The sequence below is a fragment of the Somniosus microcephalus genome, chromosome 1 (genome assembly GCF_052327205.1).
Source record: "Somniosus microcephalus isolate GS21.2 chromosome 1, FLI_Smic_1.0, whole genome shotgun sequence".
Taxonomy (NCBI): Eukaryota; Metazoa; Chordata; class Chondrichthyes; order Squaliformes; family Somniosidae; genus Somniosus; species Somniosus microcephalus.
This window is the reverse complement of record NC_140987.1, coordinates 5055982-5078119: the sequence shown is the minus strand read 5'-3', so window position 1 is coordinate 5078119 and position 22138 is coordinate 5055982. Positions and strand designations below refer to the sequence as shown.

The 22138-nt window shown below is 47.9% G+C and overlaps 1 protein-coding gene across 3 annotated transcripts in view; it reads left to right on the top strand.

Moving 5' to 3' along the window:
* LOC147123900 (sperm flagella and cilia-associated protein 2-like) overlaps nt 1-22138 on the top strand; it is a 72392-nt gene that overhangs the window by 5630 nt on the left and 44624 nt on the right. For all 3 annotated transcript variants that reach the window (XM_085995639.1, XM_085995549.1, XM_085995459.1), the window contains exons 2-3: nt 13962-14191; nt 16640-16746. In XM_085995639.1, coding sequence (XP_085851765.1) covers nt 13962-14191; nt 16640-16746 — 337 coding nt within the window. The remainder of the gene's footprint in view (nt 1-13961; nt 14192-16639; nt 16747-22138) is intronic.

Here is a 22138-nt window from a genome sequence, read left to right as displayed (position 1 = left end):
TCAAGTCTCCCCTCAGCCTCCTCTGTTCCAAAGAAAACAACCCCAGCCTGTCCAGTCTTTCCTCATAGCTAAAATTCCCCAGCCCTGGCAACATCCTCGTAAATCTCCTCTGTACCCTCTCTAGTGCAATCACATCCTTCCTGTAATGTGGTGACCAGAACTGTCGCAGTACTCCAGCTGCAGCCTAACTAGTGTTTTATACAGTTCTAGCATAACCTCCCTGCTCTTATATTCTATGCCTCGGCAAGTATCCTGTATGCCTTCTTAACCACCTTATCTACCTGTCCTTCAGGGAAACATAGAAGAAACATGGAAAAATAGGAGCAGGAGTCAGCCATTCGGCCCTTCGAGCCTGCTCCGCCATTCAATATGATCATGGCTGATCCTTTATCTCAATACCATATTCCCGCTCTCCCCATACCCCTTGATGCCTTTTGTGTCTAGAATCTGTGCTGCAAAGTCCCTCTGTTCCTCTACACCTCTCAGTATCCCACCATTTATTGTGTATTCCCTTGCTTTGTTAGCCCTCCCCAAATGCATTACCTTCTCCGGATTGATTTCCATTTGCCATTGTTCTGCCCACCTGACCAGTCCATTGCTATCTTCCTGCAGTCTGCAGCTTTCTTCCTCACTATCAACCACACGGCCAATTATTGTATCATCTACAAACTTCTCAATCATGCCCCCTACATTGAAGTCTAAATCATTGATATATACCACAAAAAGCAAGGGGGGAGAAAATGGGTTGATTTGCGCCTCTCGTTAGTACCCCCAGAGGGCGCTAACAGGGCGCAAATCCTCTAGCGCCCGGGCACGACACGGCGCCGCTAACGCCTCCCGCAAAATTCAGCGGGAGGTTAGCGGCAGTGGTAGCTGGTAGCGCCCCGTGGTACTACGCCGCCGCCGATGATGTCATCGCCTGGCTCGCACCCCGGCCGCAAACTTCCCTTGCGCCCCCTGACCTATCGCCGGACGATATGTCCGACAGGATCAGGGGGCGTTTCTGCGGTGGCGGCGGCGCTACTTAAAGGGCAGGTGTCGGGCGGCCATTTTTATTTTGGCCGACTGCCAGCACCTGCCCCCTTTCACCTTTTGATGCGGGGTGCCGGCCGCGATCACTCCTCTTGAGTGCCGGCTGTTTCCACGGCACCCTGCTCCCCGGTGATCCAGCAGGGCCCCGGTGTGCGCAGCGCTAGGCCCCTCCTCTTTAATCCGGGGCGGAGACCTGTAATGACGCGGTGCTGCTGCATGGAGCACCGCGAAATTCACCAGTAGAGCCCCAGGCAGGAGGTGGAGCGCTTTCCAGTAACACCCCGCCTGATGCTTGGGGCGCTGAATTACGGCAGAGGGCGTGACCTTCCCTTAACAAATCCATGCTGACTGTCCTTGATTAATCCGTGCCTTTCTAAATGACCGTCCCTCAGAATTTTTTCCAGTAATTTTCCCACCACCGAGGTTAGGCTGACTGGCCTGTAATTACTCGGTCTATCCCTTTCTCACTTTTTAAACAATGGTACCACATTAGCAGTCCCCCAGTCCTCCGGCGCCACACCTGTAGCCAGAGAGGATTGGAAAATGATGGTCAGAGCCTCTGTTATTTCCTCCCTTGCTTCTCTTAACAGCCTGGGAACATTTCATCCGGGCCTGCTGATTTATCCACTTTCAAAACTGCTAAACCCCTTAATACATCCCGTCTCACTATGTTTTTCTCATCTAATATTTCACACTCCTCCTCCTCAACTACAATGTCTGCATCGTCCCTCTCTTCTGTGAAGACAGACGCAAAGTATTCATTAAGAACCAAACCCACGTCTTCCGCCTCCCACACACATTACTTTTATGGTCTCTAATAGGCCCTACTCTTTCTTTAGTTATCCTTTTGCTCTTTATGTGTTTTACTTGCCAATATCTTTTCATGCCCTCCCTTTGCTTTCCTAATTTCCATTTTAATTTCACCCCTGCACTTTCTATACTCCTCTCGGCTTTCTGCAGTATTTAGCTCTCGGTATCTGACAAAAGCTTCCCTTTTTTGCCTTGTCCTACCCTGTATACTCCTTGAGATCCAGGGGGCTCTAGATTTGGGAGTCCCACCCATTTTCTTTGTGGGAAGATACTTGCTCTGAACCCTCACTATCTCCTCCTTGAATGCCTCCCACTACTCTGACACTGATTCACCTTCAAGTTTCTGTTTCCAGTCCACTTTTGCTAAATCACATCTTAGCTTAGTAAAATTGGCCTTTCCCCAATCAAGAACTTTCACTCCTGGTCTATCTCTGTCCTTTTCCATAACTACGCTATATCTAACCGAATTATGATCACTACCACTAAACTGCTCCCCCACTGATACCCCTTCCACCTGCCCAGCTCCATTCCCTAAAGCTAAGTCCAGAACCGCCCCCTCGCTTGTTGGGCTTGCTACATACTGGCTAAAAAAGTTCTCCTGAATGCATTTTAAGAATTCTGCTCCCTCTACACCTTTCACACTGATTCTATCCCAGTTAATGTTAGGGTAGTTGGAATCCACTACTACTGCCCAATTGTTTTTGCACTTCTCAGAAATGTGCTCTTCTATCTCCCTCTTACTATTTGGGGGTCTGTCGTACACTCCCAGCAGTGTGATTGCAGATTTTTTGTTTTTCAGTTCAACCCATGTGGCCTCATTTGATGATCCTTCCAACACATCATCCCTCCTCACAGCTGTAATGGTTACTTTAACCAATATTGTAACCCCCCCTCCTTTTTTATCCCCCTCTCTACCTCATCTGAAAACCCTGTAACCAGGAATATTGAGCTGCCATTCCTGCCCTTTTAAGGTTCATCATTACCCCTTGGCTTTTATATTCTTTACCTTGTGATAAAAGCTAGAATTCTATTAGCTTTTCTTTAATCAACCCGCGGCGCTGCACTTAATGTCCTGCGACCCTGTCCCCGAAATCTCCCACCCCTACTTCCATTCACGGTATAATTACCACTGTTACTGTTTTTACCAAAATGAATCACCTCACACCTACTCACACTGAATTCCACCTGTCACATTTTAGCCCAATTCCCATCTTATCAATAGCCCTTTGCAGTTGTATCTGTAAATCTGGACCCCGCTCCCTCTGGCCTGTATTCAAACCACTGAGGCACACAGTGAGCAGAAGTGGATCAGATCTGAACCCTGTGGGACATCACTACTCACTCTGAAAAAAACACCCAAAACTCTGAGGCCTAGAAATTCAGTCGCGTTTGCGCCCACTTATTGGCTATAAAGTGGTTTGCGCCTGAAGTTTTTTATCGCCCGAAATTCAGATGGACCCTAACATCGGCGTTAGCCGGTAGCGCTGCGCCGGCACCGATGACGTCATCGGTGTGCGCAGCGCCCCGGTTGCAATGCTATTCCGGCCCGATGGCCAAATTCAGTTGCGGCCGCCTCGCCCGTGGCGGCCGCAAACAGCGTTTGTAAAACGATGCCTTGCAGCTCCGAAAAGCCGGCGCATAAAGGTGGAGGGGCAGCCGGCCGCTTTCCTGGCGGCCGCCTGGCCGCACCTCCCTCCCCGGACTCCTGCACCGCCCCCCCGCGGCATTGATGTGTGACTCCCGCGAGCCCGGCACTTCTCCGTGGTGCCGGGCTCATTTGCCGGGGGAATCCCGCGCCGAACTCTCGGCTGCAGGCAGCTCCTCCTTAAGAGAAGGAGGAGGCCTGCAGTACCCCAGCCTGCCGCACCGCATCGGGTGCCGCAGCGGCAGCTGGACGCCTGAAACTTACATACATCGCCCCAAACGAGGCGGCCAAACCCTGCAATAGCGCCCGCCTCCGTCTTGGGCCGGCGCGACTGAATTTCAGGCGGGCGCTACGGGAATCCGGGCGAGCGCAAAATTTCGGGCACTAAAGACCTGGCACGGCGAAACCGAATTTTTAGCCCTGACTCTCTCTTTCTGCCCTTCTAACCAGTTTATAATCCAGTTTGCTATCCTCTCCCTAATTCTATAACCCTTAATCTTTAGTAATCTCCCGTGTGGTAACTTGTCAAAGGCTTTCTTAAAGTCCATGTACACTCCATCCACCACATTTCCCACTTACCATGTCTGTTACCTCCTCAGAGAATTCTATGAAGCTTATTAAATACAATTGTCCTTTTTGAAATCTGCGCTGGCTACTTCAACCTACTTTCTCTTTCTCTAGATATATGGAAATTTCATCCTTAATTAACAACTCTAAAATTCCATCTCCCACAGATGATAAACTAACCTGTTTGTAATTACCCAAATTAGTCTGTCTCCCTTTTTATAAATGGGGACTACATTGGTCTCTCTCCGGTCCTCCGACACACACCCACAATCAGTAGAGCCTGAAATGTTATTTCTAGGATCTGGATAATCTCCTCCCTCATCTCGCCCAAGACCCTGGGATGTGTCCCATCAGGCCCTGGAGTGTAGTCTTCCTTTAGCCCAACTAACTTATCTACAATTTCCCTTTTACCCGCCATAATATCACTCATCTCGCAGTCAAACATTTCAGGATTCACCTCCTCCCTGATATCCTCTCCCTTCATGCAAAGTCATTATTAACTAGCTCTGCTATTTTCTGGTCACCATTTACAAATTGACGGTCCTCTCCTCAGGGGTCCCTCCTCACTTTTAACAATTCTCTTTTAAACTGATTATAAAACTGCTTTACTGTTCCTTTTGATGTTTTTGAGTTTTTTCCCTCATACTCCTTCTGAGCTTCATTCTCTGAACCTCTTACTTTCTCATATTCTTCTTTAGTTTGTTCATTATTGTTCTTATAGTCCTCACAGACCCTCTTCAATTTTTATTGGTTTCTAACCTCTATTTGTCCCTAACTTTCTGAAACTACTTGTAGTTTCCTTTTTTAATGGAATATCTTTTTTCTGTACCTTTGCATTCTCTGTGTTAAAACCATCCCACTGTTGCTCTGCACTCCTGTGTGCCAATTTCTCCTTCCACCTCACCTCAGCTTGCTCCTCATCTCGCTGAACTCTGCCCTCAGCTCGCTGAACTCTGCCCTCAGCTCGCTGAACTCTGCTCTCATCTCGCTGAACTCTGCCCTCATCTCGCTGAACTCTGCCCTCATCTCGCTGAACTCTGCTCTCATCTCGCTGAACTCTGCCCTCATCTCGCTGAACTCTGCCCTCATCTGGCTGAACTCTGCCCTCATCTGGCTGAACTCTGCCCTCATCTCGCTGAACTCTGCCCTCATCTCGCTGAACTCTGCCCTCATCTCGCTGAACTCTGCTCTCATCTCGCTGAACTCTGCTCTCATCTCGCTGAACTCTGCCCTCATCTGGCTGAACTCTGCCCTCATCTCGCTGAACTCTGCCCTCATCTCGCTGAACTCTGCTCTCATCTCGCTGAACTCTGCCCTCATCTGGCTGAACTCTGCCCTCATCTGGCTGAACTCTGCCCTCAGCTCGCTGAACTCTGCTCTCATCTCGCTGAACTCTGCCCTCATCTGGCTGAACTCTGCCCTCAGCTCGCTGAACTCTGCCCTCAGCTCGCTGAACTCTGCCCTCATCTCGCTGAACTCTGCCCTCAACTCGCTGAACTCTGCCCTCATCTGGCTGAACTCTGCCCTCATCTGGCTGAACTCTGCCCTCAGCTCGCTGAACTCTGCCCTCACCTCGCTGAACTCTGCCCTCAGCTCGCTGAACTCTGCCCTCAGCTCGCTGAACTCTGCCCTCAACTCGCTGAACTCTGCCCTCAACTCGCTGAACTCTGCCCTCAACTCGCTGAACTCTGCCCTCATCTCGCTGAACTCTGCCCTCAACTCACTGAACTCTGCCCTCATCTCGCTGAACCCTGCCCTCAACTCGCTGAACTCTGCCCTCAACTCGCTGAATGTGCCCTCAACTCGCTGAATGTGCCCTCATCCAATTTGGTGCTCTAGAATTTTTCCCTTTCTAGTTGGATCTTAAACCTTATCATATTGTGCTCACTGCTCCCAAGGTGCTCACCCACATTCATAAGAACATAAGAACATAAGAAATAGGAGCAGGAGTAGGCCAATCGGCCCCTCGAGCCTGCTCCACCATTCAATAAGATCATGGCTGATCTGATCCTAACCTCAAATCTTCTATCACTCTGCATCCACCCGAACCCATGTGATCTCCCGGGAGAGGCGAAAAACCAGATAAAAAACCCAATGGCCAATTTGGGAGAAAAAAATCTGGGAAATTCCTCTCCGACCCATCTAGGCGATCGAAATTCTTCCAGGAGATCACTCTGTCCCTATATTTTCTACAGTACTTACCTTCTGTAAAGGCAATCTCCACCCCAGCCAGGAACAGGAATAAAACCATCTCCTGAAATCTAACACAGAATTAGAACACAGTAGGAGCAGAACAAGGCTACACGGCCCCTGGGCCCACTCCACTACCCACAGGGCCATGACCATTCCGAACCTAGACTCATGTCCAATTTCCTGCCCGCTCCCCGTAACCCTTAATTCCCTTTACTTCTAGGAAACTATCTATTTCTGTTTTAAATTTATTTAATGATGTAGCTTCCACAGCTTTCTGGGGCAGCAAATTCCACAAACCTACCACCCTCTGAGTGAAGAAGTTTCTCCTCATCTCAGTTTTGACTGAGCAGCCCCTGGGCTAGATTTTCAGTATAGACAGTTTTGGGGCGCTAACCTTAGCGCCCGCCCGAAGTTAGCGCCCGCCCCAAAGTAGCGCCCCGTTGCCGGAAATTCAGTGGCTTCGCCCTAAGAGGTTGGTGGAGCGCTAAAAGAGGCGTTCCACTACTATCTTTAGGCGCTAAGCCGGCGGTGCAGAGCGCAACACCCGAGCTCGGGCGCAACGCACGGCAGACACTCTGGTGCCAGTGAGCTCTTAAAGGGGAAGGGTGCATGTCTTTTTTTCAAAGGCAGAGTCTGGGGGGGAAAGGAAGAGCAGGAGGATGAGGATGAAGAGGATGAAGATGAAGATGAAGATGAGGAGGAGGAGGAGGAGGAGGAGGAGGAGGACGACGAGGAGGACGAGGACGAGGACGACGACGACGTCGTGGTGGTGGTGGTGGCCGGAAACATAAATACACCGTTCACAACAACACTGGATCCTCCCACACAACACATGCAGACTGCCTTTATAGTGCAGGAGGAGTGCCCTTTAATTTGCGCTCCCCAGGGTGTGTTGCGTTCCATTTTACAAACGCTCTGGACGCCAGCCGCACAATGGGGCGGTCCGACTGAAGTTTGGATTCGGGGCGGCCAAAGGGCGTTGCACGAGGATGTGACGTCATTTTCTGCGCACGCATCCGGGCGGCCGCTAAACTTTGCGCCGGCGCTAACGGGCAACTTAATTTGGGGCGGGGCACAAACTGCGCTGCGCCCGGGCGCTACACGCATAGCGCCCGAAAATCACTTCTCTTAAGGCGCTAACTGCTGGCGCAAGCAACTGAAAATCTAGCCCCCTTATTTTAAGATTATGCACCCTCGTTCTAGTTTCACCCATCTTTGGGAACATCCTCACCGCATCCACCCGATCAAGCCCCTTCACAATCTTATATGTTTCAATAAGATCGCCTCTCATTCTTCTGAACTCCAATGAGTAGAGTCCCAATCTACTCAACCTCTCCTCATATGACCACCCCCTCATCCCCAGGATTAACCGAGTGAACCTTCTTTGTACTGACTCGAGAGCAAGTATGTCTTTTCTTAAGTATGGACACCAAAACTGTATGCAGTATTCCAGGTGTGGTCTCACCAATACCTTGTACAACTGCAGCAATACCTCCCTGTTTTTATATTCCATCCCCCTAGCAATAAAAGCCAACATTCCATTGGCCTTCTTAATCACTTGCTGCACCTGCATACTAACTTTTTGAGTTTCGTGCACCAGGACCCCCAGATCCCTTTGTACTACAGTACTTTCCAGTTTCTTGCCATTAAGATAGTAACTTGCTCTATGATTTTTCCTGCCAAAGTGCATAACCTCACACTTTCCAGTATTGTATTCCATCTGCCAAATCTCTGCCCACTTACTTAGCCTGTCTATGTCCCTTTGCAGGTTTTTTATGTCCTCCTCACTCACTACTTTCCGTCCCATCTTTGTATCATCTGCAAACTTTGATATGTTACACTCGGTCCCCTCCTCCAAATCGTTAATATAGATTGTAAAGAGTTGGGGACCCAGCACTGACCCCTGCGGAACACCACTAGTTACTGGTTGCTAATCTGAGAATGAACCATTTATCCCAACTCTCTGCCTTCTGTTAGTGAGCCAATCCTCCACCCACGCCAGAATATTACCCCCAATCCCGTGATTTTTTATCTTGAGCAATAATCTTTTGTGTGGCACCTTGTCAAATGCCTTTTGGAAGTCTAAATACAGTACGTCCACTGGTTCCCCTTTATCCACCCTGTATGTTACTTCCTCAAAAAACTCAAGCAAATTTGTCAAACATGACTTCCCCTTCATGAAACCATGCTGAGTTTGTCCTATTAAATTATGTTTATCCAAATGTCCCGTTACTGTCTCCTTAATAATGGACTCTAACATTTTACCAACCACAGATGTTAGGCTAACAGGTCTATAGTTTCCAGCCTTCTGCCTACTACCCTTTTTAAATAAGGGTGTTACATTAGCAGTTTTCCAATCTGCCGGGACCTTTGCTGAGTCCAGTGAGTTTTGGAAAATTATTACCAATGCATCCACAATCCCTACCGCTACTTCCCTCAAGACCCGAGGATGCAAGCCATCAGGTCCAGGGGATTTATCCGCCTTGAGTCCCATTATTTTACCAAGTACCACTTCCTTAGTGATTTTAATCGTATTTAGTTCCTCCCCCCCTAGAGCCCCCTGTTTGTCCAGTGTTGGGATATTCTTAGTGTCCTCTACTGTAAAGACTGATACAAAATAATTGTTCAGTGTTTTTGCCATCTCCATATTTCCCACCATTAATTTCCCGGTCTCATCCTCTAAGGGACCAACATTTACTTTAGCCACCCTTTTTCTTTTTATATAACTATAGAAACTTTTACTGTTTGTTTTTATATTTTTTGCTAATTTACTTTCATAATCTATCTTCCCTTTCTTAATCAATCTTTTAGTTATTTTTTGCTGTCTTTTAAAGACTTCCCAATCTTCTATCCTCCCACTAGATTTGGCTACCTTATATGCCCTTGTTTTTAGTCGGATACTATCCTTAATTACTTTATTAGCCACGGATGGCTATCTTTTCTTTTACACCCTTTTTTCCTCAGTGGAATATATTTTTTTTGGAAGTTGTAAAATAACTCCTTAAATGTACACCACTGGTCATGTACCGTCTTACCCTTTAATCTATTTTCCCAGTCCACTCTAATTAATTCCGCTCTCATACCTTCATAGTCTCCTTTATTCAAGCTCAGCACGCTTGTTTGAGATCCAACCTTCTCACCCTCTAATTGAATATGGAACTCAACCATGTTATGGTCACTCATTCCAAGGGGATCCTTTACTAGGACATTTTTAATTAATCCTGTCGCATTACACAGGACCAAATCTAAGGTTGCTTGCCCCCTGGTCGGTTCAGTTACATACTGCTCAAGAAACCCATCCCTAATACACTCAATGAACTCATCCTCAAGGCTGCTCTGCCCAATTTGATTTGTCCAGTTAATATGATAATTAAAATCCCCCATAATTATAGCTGTTCCCTTATTACGAGCCTCAACTATTTCCTGATTAATACTCCGTCCAACAGAGTTGCAACTGTTCGGAGGCCTATAGACTACACCCACTAGTGTTTTTTTCCCCTTATTATTCCTTATCTCCACCCAAACTGTTTCAATATCCTGCTCCTTTGACCCAAAGACGGAGGAAGCCCTAGAGGAGTACAAAAAGTGCAGGGGGATACTTAAAAAAGAAATTAGGAGATCAAGGAGGGGCCATGAAATAACACTGGCGAGCAAAATAAAGGAAAATCCTAAGATGTTTTATAAGTATATTAAGGGTAAGAGGATAACTAGGGAAAAAATAGGGCCCATTAGGGACAAAAGTGGCAATCTGTGTGTGGAGCCGGAAGATGTAGGAGGGGTTCTAAATGAATTTTTTGCATCTGTTTTCACTATGGAGAGGGACGATGTAGACATAGAAATAGGGAGGGGGGACTGTGATATGCTCGAACACATTAACATCGAGAGGGAGGAGGTATTGGCGGTTTTAGCAGGCCTAAAAATGGATAAATCCCCAGGCCCGGACGAAATGTATCCCAGGCTGCTGTGTGAGGCAAAGGAAGAGATTGCGGGGGCTCTAACACACATATTCAGAACCTCTCTGGCCACAGGGGATGTGCCAGAGGACTGGAGAACCGCTAATGTAGTTCCATTATTCAAGAAGGGGAGTAGGGAAAAACTGGGGAACTACAGGCCAGTGAGCCTAACATCAGTGGTGGGAAAATTATTGGAAAAAATTCTGAGGGACAAAATCAGTCTCCACTTGGAGAGGCAAGGATTAATCAGGGATAGTCAACATGGCTTTGTCAAGGGAAGATCATGTCTGACTAATTTGATTGATTTTTTTGAGGGGGTGACTAGGTGTGTGGATGAGGGTAACGCAGTGGATGTGGTATACATGGATTTCAGTAAGGCCTTCGATAAAGTCCCGCACAGGAGACTGGTCAAGAAGGTAAAAGCCCATGGAATCCAGGGTGCCTTGGCACGTTGGATACAAAACTGGCTTAGTGGCAGAAGGCAGAGGGTGATGGTCGAAGGTTGTTTTTGTGACTGGAAGCCTGTGGCCAGTGGGGTACCACAGGGATCGGTGCTGGGTCCCTTGCTGTTTGTGGTCTATATTAATGACTTGGATATGAATGTAAAAGGTATGATCAGTAAGTTCGCGGATGATACAAAAATTGGTAGGGTGGTAAATAGCGAGGGGGGTAGTCTCAGTCTGCAGGACGATATCGATGGGTTGGTCAGATGGGCGGAACAGTGGCAAATGGAATTTAACCCGGAAAAGTGCGAGGTGATGCACTTTGGGGGGACTAACAAGGCAAGGGAATACACAATGAATGGTAAGACCCTAGGCAAGACGGAGGGTCAGAGGGATCTGGGTGTGCAAGTACACAGATCCCTGAAGGCGGCGGAACAGGTGGATAAGGTGGTAAAAAAGGCATATGGGATACTTGCCTTCATTGGCCGAGGCATAGAATATAAGAGCAAGGAGGTTATGATGGAGCTGTATAAAACACTGGTAAGGCCACAGCTGGAATATTGTGTGCAGTTCTGGTCGCCACACTACAGGAAGGATGTGATAGCTTTGGAGAGGGTGCAGAGGAGATTCACCAGGATGCTACCAGGGCTGGAACGCTTCAGCTATGAAGAGAGACTGGGCAGATTGGGTTTGTTTTCCTTGGAACAGAGGAGGCTGAGGGGGGAAATGATTGAGGTGTACAAAATTATGAGGGGCATAGATAGGATGGATACTGAGGAGCTTTTTCCCTTAGTAGAAGGGTCAATAACTAGGGGGCACAGATTCAAGGTAAAGGGCGGGAGGTTTAGAGGGGATTTGAGAAAGAACTTTTTCACCCAGAGGGTGGTTGGAGTCTGGAACTCACTGCCCGGAAGGGTTGTGGAGGCTGGAACCCTCACAACATTCATGGCGCATTTGGATGAGCACTTGAAATGCCATAGCATACAAGGCTACGGACCAAATGCTGGAAACTGGGATTAGATTAGACAGGGCGTGATGGGCCGGCGCGGACACGATGGGCCGAAGGGCCTCTATCCGTGCTGTATAACTCTATGACTCTATGACTCTAATATCATTTCCCTGTATTGTAGTGATTCCTTCCTTTATTAACGTAGCCACCCCACCTCCTCTCCCTTCCTGCCTGTCCTTCCTGATTGTTAAATAACCTGGTATGTTTAATTCCCAGTCATGGTCACCCTGCAGCCATGTTTCTGTCATGGCCACAAGATCATACCCATATGTAGTTATTTGTGCCGTTAACTCATTCATTTTGTTACGAATGCTACGTGCATTCAGATAAAGAACTTTCAAATATGTTTTGTAACACTTCGTTCCTGTTTTTTCCCTTTTTAGTACTTTACTTTTTACTCCATACCTTCTGTCCCTTCCTGACATGTTCTGTTTTTTAATTTCCCCACTGCTACCTAAGTCTATGACCTTCTCTGTTGTCATTTCTATTATTTGCTCTCTAGAAACCTCCCCCCCACTAATTAGTTTAAAGCCCTCTCTACAGCCCTAGTTATATGATTCGCCAGGACTCTAGTCCCAGCACTGGCCAAGTGGAGTCCGTCCCAACAGAACAGCTCCTTCCTGTCCCAGTACTGGTGCCAGTGTCCCAAGAAGCAAAACCCATTTCTCCCACACCAGTCTTTGAGCCACGCATTTAACTCTTTAATTTTATTTATCCTAGCCAAATTCGCTCGTGGCTCAGGTAATAACCCAGAGATTATTACCCTTGAGGTTCTGTTTTTTAATTTGACCCCTAGCTGCTCATACTCCTTTAACAGAACCGTCTTCCTTGTCCTATCTACGTCGTTTGTACCAACATGGACCACGACAACTGGATCCTCCCCCTCCCACTCCAAGTTTCTTTCCAGCCCAGAAGAGATGTCCTTAACCCTGGCACCAGGCAGGCAACACAGCCTTCGGGACTCCCGCTCTTGACTGCAGAGAACCCTATCTATCCCCCTAATGATACTATCCCCTACCACTACAACATTTCTTTTTACTCCCTCCACTTGAATGGCCCCCTGTACCACGGTGCTGTGGCCAGGTTGCTCATCCTCCCTGCAGTCCCCGCTCCCGCCCTCACAGGGAGTAAGAACCTCGATCCTGCTGGACAAGAACAAGGGCTGCGTCTCCTTCAACACTACATCCTGGATCCCTGTACCTTCCTCACTCATAGTCACACCATCCTGTCCCTGACCACGGACTACATCTGCAGTAATTAACTTCATAGGTGTGACCATCTCCTGAAACATAGAGTCCAGGAACTTCTCCCCCTCCCTGATGTGTCGCAGTGTCTGAAGCTCGGTCTCAAGCTCCATAACATGGAACTTGAGTTCCTCTAGCAGCAAACACTTGTCGCAGATGTAATCACCGTGAGCCTCAATGGGGTTCACCGGCTCCCACATCTCGCAACAGTAACACATCACCTGCTCCATTCTATATAATTAATTAAATTTCTTATTATTAGTTATGAAGACCCTGCCCAGATATATATGATAATATCACACCACTATTCAATAGGACTTACCAACTTAAAGGTATAAAAGAGAAGAGAAGGGAGAAAACCAACCAACCAGCTGATCACCAACCTCCTCCTTGAATACTGTCTGTGGGGCCGGTTTGGTTGACTCGTCTCGCTGCTCCGCCTCCGCAGTGTTGTCCAAGCCTGGGAGTGGGGAACAAAACAGAGCAAAAAACACACCCTCACCTCCCACTTATCCGAACTCTCCCACTTAGCAAAACTCCAGCACCACTCAATGCACAAGGCACTCCGTGCACTGCACTAGCCCCTCCCCTTTTATACCCGGATTCTACTTCCGGTTTAAACTGCCCAAGAGTTTAAAAAACCCTTAAAAAATTAAACTTACTTCAAATAATTGACTTCTTAACACACTAAAATTCACAAAATACACTTAAATGATTTTTCTCCCACTTAGCAAAACTCCAACAGCACTCAATGCACAAAGCACCTCCACCTGACCTATTTCATTACCCACAGCCAGATCTAGCAACACCTCCACCCTTGTAGATCCACTAACACACTGCTTGAGAGAGGAGTCCTGTACACATTGCAGGAATTCCATTCTCTTCTCTCTGTTTAGCCCCTCTCAGTCCCAATCACTCAGCGGAAACCCCCAGTTCTTGCTGTCCATAGTGATGGCTGAGTGGACACTGTTGTCTTCCAGCCGTCTTTATGTGTATGTACAAGCAACACAATTCTGTTGATCTACTTTCTGATCTCACTTCTCCCGACACGGTTTGATTTTCCAGCATCAATGGTCTGCTGGACATCGGGCTGGAGCATGTGGACACTGCCACCAAGATCGAGCACCAACTGGTCCTCCACAGCAAGGAGTTCTTCATCAATGGCGATGTGAAGATGATTCCAGACCCAGAGCCACTCACACGCTTGCCCTCCAAAGAGATCCCAAAGGAGGGCGTGCTGACAATCAAGCAGCTCAAAAACCTCCATCGACAGTTCATGCTCATAGCACCCACAGGTGAGCACTCAGACAAAGAAAAGCTGCCATAGAGCAGATCAGGGGAGCCAGAAGGTCCCAGAAAGAACACTTTTTCCTGGGAGGAGTGAATGTGTGTAGCTGTCTGTATATGAGGCACTTGAGCTTCTAATATACTGCTCCCGGCATGCTCCTCTGCACTCCTCATTGAACCAAGGTTGGTCTCTTGGCTTGATGGTAACGGTAGAGTGAGGGATATGCCGGGCCATGAGGTTGCAGAAGTTCTCCTACTCCAGATGGCCCACAGCGTCTTATGGATGCCCAGTTTTGAGCTGCTATATCTGTTCTGAATATATCCCACTTAGTGTGGTGATCGTGCCATAAAACACGATTGGAGGGTGTCCTCAGTGACTTCATTTCCACAGGAGTGTGCGGTGGTCACTCCTACCAATACTGTCATGAAAAGATGTATCCACGACAGGAAAATTGCTGAGGATGAGGTCAAGTAGGCTTTTCCCCTCGTGTTGGTTCGCTCAGCACCTGCTGGAAGCCCAGTCTGACAGCTATGTCCTTCAGGACTCGACCAGCTCGGCTCAAAGGCTTCGGTGTGTCCTGATTTGATGCCTCGGTCACAGCAGAGTGTCCCGTCTAGTTTTCTTCTTCTTTTTCTTTCTATTGGTTTGATACAACTGAGTGTCTCGCTCGGCCACTTCAGAGGGCAGTTAAGAGTTAACCCTGTTACTGTGGGACTGGAGTCACAGATAGGCCCAGACCGGGTAAGTTGGGTTTTTATGACCATCCGACAGCTTCGTGGTCACTTTTACTGATCTCAGCTTTTTATTTCCATATTTTTTTTAACTGACTTCAAATTCTGAAACGTCTACGGTGGAATTTAAACTCATGTTTTTTAGATTATTACAGGTAATCCAAAATTCACAGTCCAGTAACTTAACCACTACACCACTGTCCTGTTTGGTGGGATTGGGATTTGGGTTTAAAGAGATTGGGATTGGGATTTGGGTTTAAGGAGATTGGGATTGGGATTTGGGTTTAAGGAGATTGGGATTGGGATTTAAAGAGATTGGGATTGGGATTTGAGTTTAAGGAGATTGGGATTTGGATTTAAGGAGATTGGGATTGGGATTTGGGTTTAAAGAGATTGGGATTGGGATTTGGGTTTAAAGAGATTGGGATTTGGATTTAAGGAGATTGGGTTTTGGGTTTAAGGAGTTTGGGATTGGGATTTGGATTTAAGGAGATTGGGATTTGGGTTTAAGGAGTTTGGGATTGGGATTTGGGTTTAAAGAGATTGGGATTGGGATTTGGGTTTAAAGAGATTGGGATTGGGATTTGGGTTTAAAGAGATTGGGATTTGGGTTTAAGGAGATTGGGATTGGGATTTGGGTTTAAAGAGATTGGGATTGGGATTTAAAGAGATTGGGATTGGGATTTGAGTTTAAGGAGATTGGGATTTGGATTTAAGGAGATTGGGATTGGGATTTGGGTTTAAAGAGATTGGGATTGGGATTTGGGTTTAAAGAGATTGGGACTGGGATTTGGATTTAAGGAGATTGGGTTTTGGGTTTAAGGAGTTTGGGATTGGGATTTGGATTTAAGGAGATTGGGATTTGGGTTTAAGGAGTTTGGGATTGGGATTTGGATTTAAAGAGATTGGGATTGGGATTTGGGTTTAAAGAGATTGGGATTGGGATTTGGGTTTAAAGAGATTGTGATTGGGATTTGGGTTTAAAGAGATTGGGATTGGGATTTGGGTTTAAAGAGATTGGGATTGGGATTTGGGTTTAAGGAGATTGGGATTGGGATTTGGGTTTAAAGAGGTTGGGATTGGGATTTAAGGGGATTGGGATTGGGATTTGGATTTAAGGGGATTGGGATTTGGGTTTAAAGAGATTGGGATTGGGATTTAAGGGGATTGGGATTGGGATTTGGATTTAAGGGGATTGGGATTTGGGTTTACCTTAAAGTAATTGACTGTACTAAAATTGGAATAGAAGTCAGCGGAAAGTCTGAGGAAGATTTATTGAATGGGTTTTACATCCACAAGGATGCCTTGAAGTTTGTTGTCGAACATGAACCTGAGCAGAATCTGTGTCTGTTGTAAATCCCCAGTCAGTGGCTTTACATTTTCATGGCAAAACAGTGTAGCATAATGCAATCTTAAATAACCAGGAAAAATCTACTCTCCATTCATCAGAAAATGTTCTTAAATAGGAAATGTTAGTCATTCAGTCACCATAAACCAGTCTCTGATTCACCGAAATATGTGTCAGAATTTCATGTAATAACCTCCATCTACTCAATTCAATTTCAATTCAATTCAAATGCTTTATTGGCATGAAAGTTTACAGGGAACCATATTGCCAAAGCTTACATAACAAAAAGTACACTGCCAAGCCGTGACCCTGAGTGTAACCATTGCTCTCTGTAACCCGGTCTGTAATTGTAACTTGCTCTGTTGATATATTGCAGGTTTAATGATGAGAAAGGCCTTCATTGAGGCTTTACAGGACCTGGTGACACTGGACCTTGGCTCAGCCCAGCTGCCTGACCCATGGTGCTCCATCTCTTATTCACAGGTGTGTGCAGACTCCGACCTCAGCCATTGGCAATCCGCACCGTACCTTTTCCTCAATTTAAAAACGGAATCAGATCTAGAACCTGAAATAAATTCATCCCATTACAACAGGTGACGAGCAGCGTCCGTATCAACTCGCCCTCAGATATCCTGTATCCCAGGATTTACTTATGATTCCTTGCTGCAGTTTCAATGTTGTGTCCATATGCTAATGTGGCATGGTGCAATGGCAATCACCGTAATGCGTTAATCATCCTGAGGAAAACGGGTTTTACATCAAGGGGCTAATTTTATGCAGTAATTCAACAAATACTTCATTGGCTATAAGCACGTTGGGTCATCCTGAGGAAAGATGCTATATAAATGCAAGTCTTTCTCGATATTAATGCAGCACCCTCACACTGTCACTCAGTAACCTCTCCCCCAGCACCCTGTGTTACTGACTGTATCTCTACTGATGTTAATCCAGCTCCCTCACACTGTCACTCAGTAATCCCTCTCCCCCAGCGCCCTGTGTCTCTGACTGTATCTCTACTGATGTTAATCCAGCTCCCTCACACTGTCACTCAGTAACCCCTCTCACCCAGCACCCTGTGTTACTGACTGTATCTCTACTGATGTTAATCCAGCTCCCTCACACTGTCACTCAGTAACCCCTCTCCCCAGCACCCTGTGTTACTGACTGTATCTCTACTGATGTTAATCCAGCTCCCTCACACTGTCACTCAGTAACCCCTCTCACCCAGCACCCTGTGTTACTGACTGTATCTCTACTGATGTTAATCCAGCTCCCTCATACTGTCACTCAGTAACCCCTCTCCCCCAGCGCCCTGTGTTACTGACTGTATCCCTACTGATGTTAATCCAGCTCCCTCACACTGTCACTCAGTAACCTCTCCCCCAGCACCCTGTGTTACTGACTGTATCTCTACTGATGTTAATCCAGCTCCCTCACACTGTCACTCAGTAACCCCTCTGCCCCAGCGCCCTGTGTTACTGACTGTATCTCTACTGATGTTAATCCAGCTCCCTCACACTGTCACTCAGTAACCCCTCCCCCCCAGTGCCGTGTTACTGACTGTATCTCTACTGATGTTAATCCAGCTCCCTCACACTGTCACTCAGTAACTCTCTCCCCCAGCACCCTGTGTTACTGACTGTATCTCTACTGATGTTAATCCAGCTCCCTCACACTGTCACTCAGTAACCCCTCCCCCCCAGCGCCGTGTTACTGACTGTATCTCTACTGATGTTAATCCAGCTCCCTCACACTGTCACTCAGTAACCCCTCTCCCAGCACCCTGTGTTACTGACTGTATCTCTACTGATGTTAATCCCGCTCCCTCACACTGTCACTCAGTAACCCCTCTCCCCCAGCGCCCTGCGTTACTGACTGTATCTCTACTGATGTTAATCCAGGTCCCTCACACTGTCACTCAGTAACCCCTCTCCCCCAGCGCCCTGTGTTACTGACTGTATCTCTACTGATGTTAATCCAGCTCCCTCACACTGTCACTCAGTAACCCCTCTCCCCCAGCGCCCTGTGTTACTGACTGTATCTCTACTGATGTTAATCCAGCTCCCTCACACTGTCACTCAGTAACCCCTCCCCCAGCACCCTGTGTTACTGACTGTATCTCTACTGATGTTAATCCCGCTCCCTCACACTGTCACTCAGTAACCCCTCTCCCCAGCGCCCTGTGTTACTGACTGTATCTCTACTGATGTTAATCCAGCTCCCTCACATTGTCACTCAGTAACCCCTCTCCCCCAGCACCCTGTGTTACTGACTGTATCTCTACTGATGTTAATCCAGCTCCCTCACACTGCCACTCAGTAACCCTCTCCCCCAGCACCCTGTGTTACTGACTGTATCTCTACTGATGTTAATCCAGCTCCCTCACACTGTCACTCAGTAACCCTCTCCCCCAGCGCCCTGTGTTACTGACTGTATCTCTACTGATGTTAATCCAGCTCCCTCACACTGTCACTCAGTAACCCCTCTCCCCCAGCACCCTGTGTTACTGACTGTATCTCTACTGATGTTAATCCAGCTCCCTCACACTGTCACTCAGTAACCCCTCTCCCCCAGCACCCTGTGTTACTGACTGTATCTCTACTGATGTTAATCCAGCTCCCTCACACTGTCACTCAGTAACCCCTCTCCCCCAGCACCCTGTGTTACTGACTGTACCTCTACTGATGTTAATCCAGCTCACTCACATTGTCACTCAGTAACCCCTCTCCCCCAGCGCCCTGTGTTACTGACTGTATCTCTACTGATGTTAATCCAGCTCCCTCACACTGTCACTCAGTAACCCCTCTCCCCCAGCGCCCTGTGTTACTGACTGCATCTCTACTGATGTTAATCCAGCTCCCTCACACTGACACTCAGTAACCCCTCTCCCCCAGCAGCCTGTGTTACTACCTGTATCTCTACTGATGTTAATCACAGAATCACAGAATCCCCACAGTGCAGATAGAGGCCATTTCGGCCCATCGAGCCTGCACCGACACATAATCCAGCTCCCTCACACTGTCACTCAGTAACCCCTCTCCCCCAGCACCCTGTGTTACTGACTGTATCTCTACTGATGTTAATCCAGCTCACTCACACTGTCACTCAGTAACCCCTCTCCCCCAGCGCCCTGTGTCACTGACTGTATATCTACTGATGTTAATCCAGCTCCCTCACACTGTCACTCAGTAACCCCTCTCCCCCAGCACCCTGTGTTACTGACTGTATCTGTACTGATGTTAATCCAGCTCCCTCACACTGCCACTCAGTAACCCTCTCCCCCCAGCACCCTGTGTCACTGACTGTATCTCTACTGATGTTAATCCAGCTCCCTCACACTGTCACTCAGTAACCCCTCTCCCCCAGCGCCCTGTGTTACTGACTGTATCTCTACTGATGTTAATCCAGCTCCCTCACACTGTCACTCAGTAACCCCTCTCCCCCAGCACCCTGTGTTACTGACTGTATCTGTACTGATGTTAATCCAGCTCCCTCACACTGCCACTCAGTAACCCTCTCCCCCCAGCACCCTGTGTTACTGACTGTATCTCTACTGATGTTAATCCAGCTCCCTCACACTGTCACTAAGTAACCCCTCCCCCAGCACCCTGTGTTACTGACTGTATCTCTACTGATGTTAATCCAGCTCCCTCACACTGTCACTCAGTAACCCCTCTCCCCCAGCGCCCTGTGTCACTGACTGTATCTCTACTGAAGTTAATCCAGCACCCTCACAATGTAACTCAGTAACCCCTCTCCCCCAGCACCCTGTGTTACTGACTGTATCTCTACTGATGTTAATCCAGCACCCTCACATTGTCACTCAGTAACTCCTCCCCCCAGCACCCTGTGTTACTGACTGTATCTCTACTGATGTTAATCCAGCTCCCTCACACTGTCACTCAGTAACCCCTCTCCCCCAGCGCCCTGTGTTACTGACTGTATCTCTACTGATGTTAATCCAGCTCCCTCACACTGTCACTCAGTAACCCCTCTCCCCCAGCGCCCTGTGTTACTGACTGTATCTCTACTGATGTTAATCCAGCTCCCTCACACTGTCACTCAGTAACCCCTCTCACCCAGCACCCTGTGTTACTGACTGTATCTCTACTGATGTTAATCCAACTCCCTCACACTGTCACTCAGTAACCCCTCTCCCACAGCACCCTGTGTTACTGACTGTATCTCTACTGATGTTAATCCAGCTCCCTCACACTGTCACTCAGTAACCCCACTCCCCCAGCGCCCTGTGTTACTGACTGTATCTCTACTGATGTTAATCCAGCTCCCTCACACTGTCACTCAGTAACCCCTCTCCCCCAGCGCCCTGTGTCACTGACTGTATCTCTACTGAAGTTAATCCAGCACCCTCACAATGTAACTCAGTAACCCCTCTCCCCCAGCACCCTGTGTTACTGACTGTATCTCTACTGATGTTAATCCAGCACCCTCACATTGTCACTCAGTAACTCCTCCCCCCAGCAACCTGTGTTACTGACTGTATCTCTACTGATGTTAATCCAGCTCCCTCACACTGTCACTCAGTAACCCCTCTCCCCCAGCACCCTGTGTTACTGACTGTATCTCTACTGATGTTAATCCAGCTCCCTCACACTGTCACTCAGTAACCCCTCTCCCCCAGCGCCCTGTGTTACTGACTGTATCTCTACTGATGTTAATCCAGCTCCCTCACACTGTCACTCAGTAACCCCTCTGCCCCAGCGCCCTGTGTTACTGACTGTATCTCTACTGATGTTAATCCAGCTCCCTCACACTGTCACTCAGTAACCCCTCTCCCCCAGCGCCCTGTGTCACTGACTGTATCTTTACTGATGTTAATCCAGCTCCCTCACACTGGCACTCAGTAACCCCTCTCCCCCAGTGCCCTGTGTCACTGACTGTATCTCTACTGATGTTAATCCAGCTCCCTCACACTGTCACTCAGTAACCCCTCTCCCCCAGCGCCCTGTGTTACTGACTGTATCTCTACTGATGTTAATCCAGCTCCCTCACACTGTTACTCAGTAACCCCTCTCCCCCAGCACCCTGTGTTACTGACTGTATCTCTACTGATGTTAATCCAGCTCCCTCACACTGTCACTCAGTAACCCCTCTCCCCAGCACCCTGTGTTACTGACTGTATCTCTACTGATGTTAATCCAGGTCCCTCACACTGTCACTCAGTAACCTCTCCCCCAGCGCCCTGTGTCACTGACTGTATCTCTACTGATGTTAATCCAGCTCCCTCACACTGTCACTCAGTAACCCTCTCCCCCAGCGCCCTGTGTTACTGACTGTATCTCTACTGATGTTAATCCAGCTCCCTCACACTGTCACTCAGTAACCCCTCTCCCCCAGCACCCTGTGTTGCTGACTGTATCTGTACTGATGTTAATCCAGCTCCCTCACACTGCCACTCAGTAACCCTCTCCCCCCAGCACCCTGTGTCACTGACTGTATCTCTACTGATGTTAATCCAGCTCCCTCACACTGTCACTCAGTAACCCCTCTCCCCCAGCGCCCTGTGTTACTGACTGTATCTCTACTGATGTTAATCCAGCTCCCTCACACTGTCACTCAGTAACCCCTCTCCCCCAGCACCCTGTGTTACTGACTGTATCTCTACTGATGTTAATCCAGCTCCCTCACACTGTCACTCAGTAACCCCTCTCCCCCAGCACCCTGTGTTACTGACTGTATCTCTACTGATGTTAATCCAGCTCCCTCACACTGTCACTCAGTAACCCCTCTCCCCCAGCACCCTGTGTTACTGACTGTACCTCTACTGATGTTAATCCAGCTCACTCACATTGTCACTCAGTAACCCCTCTCCCCCAGCGCCCTGTGTTACTGACTGTATCTCTACTGATGTTAA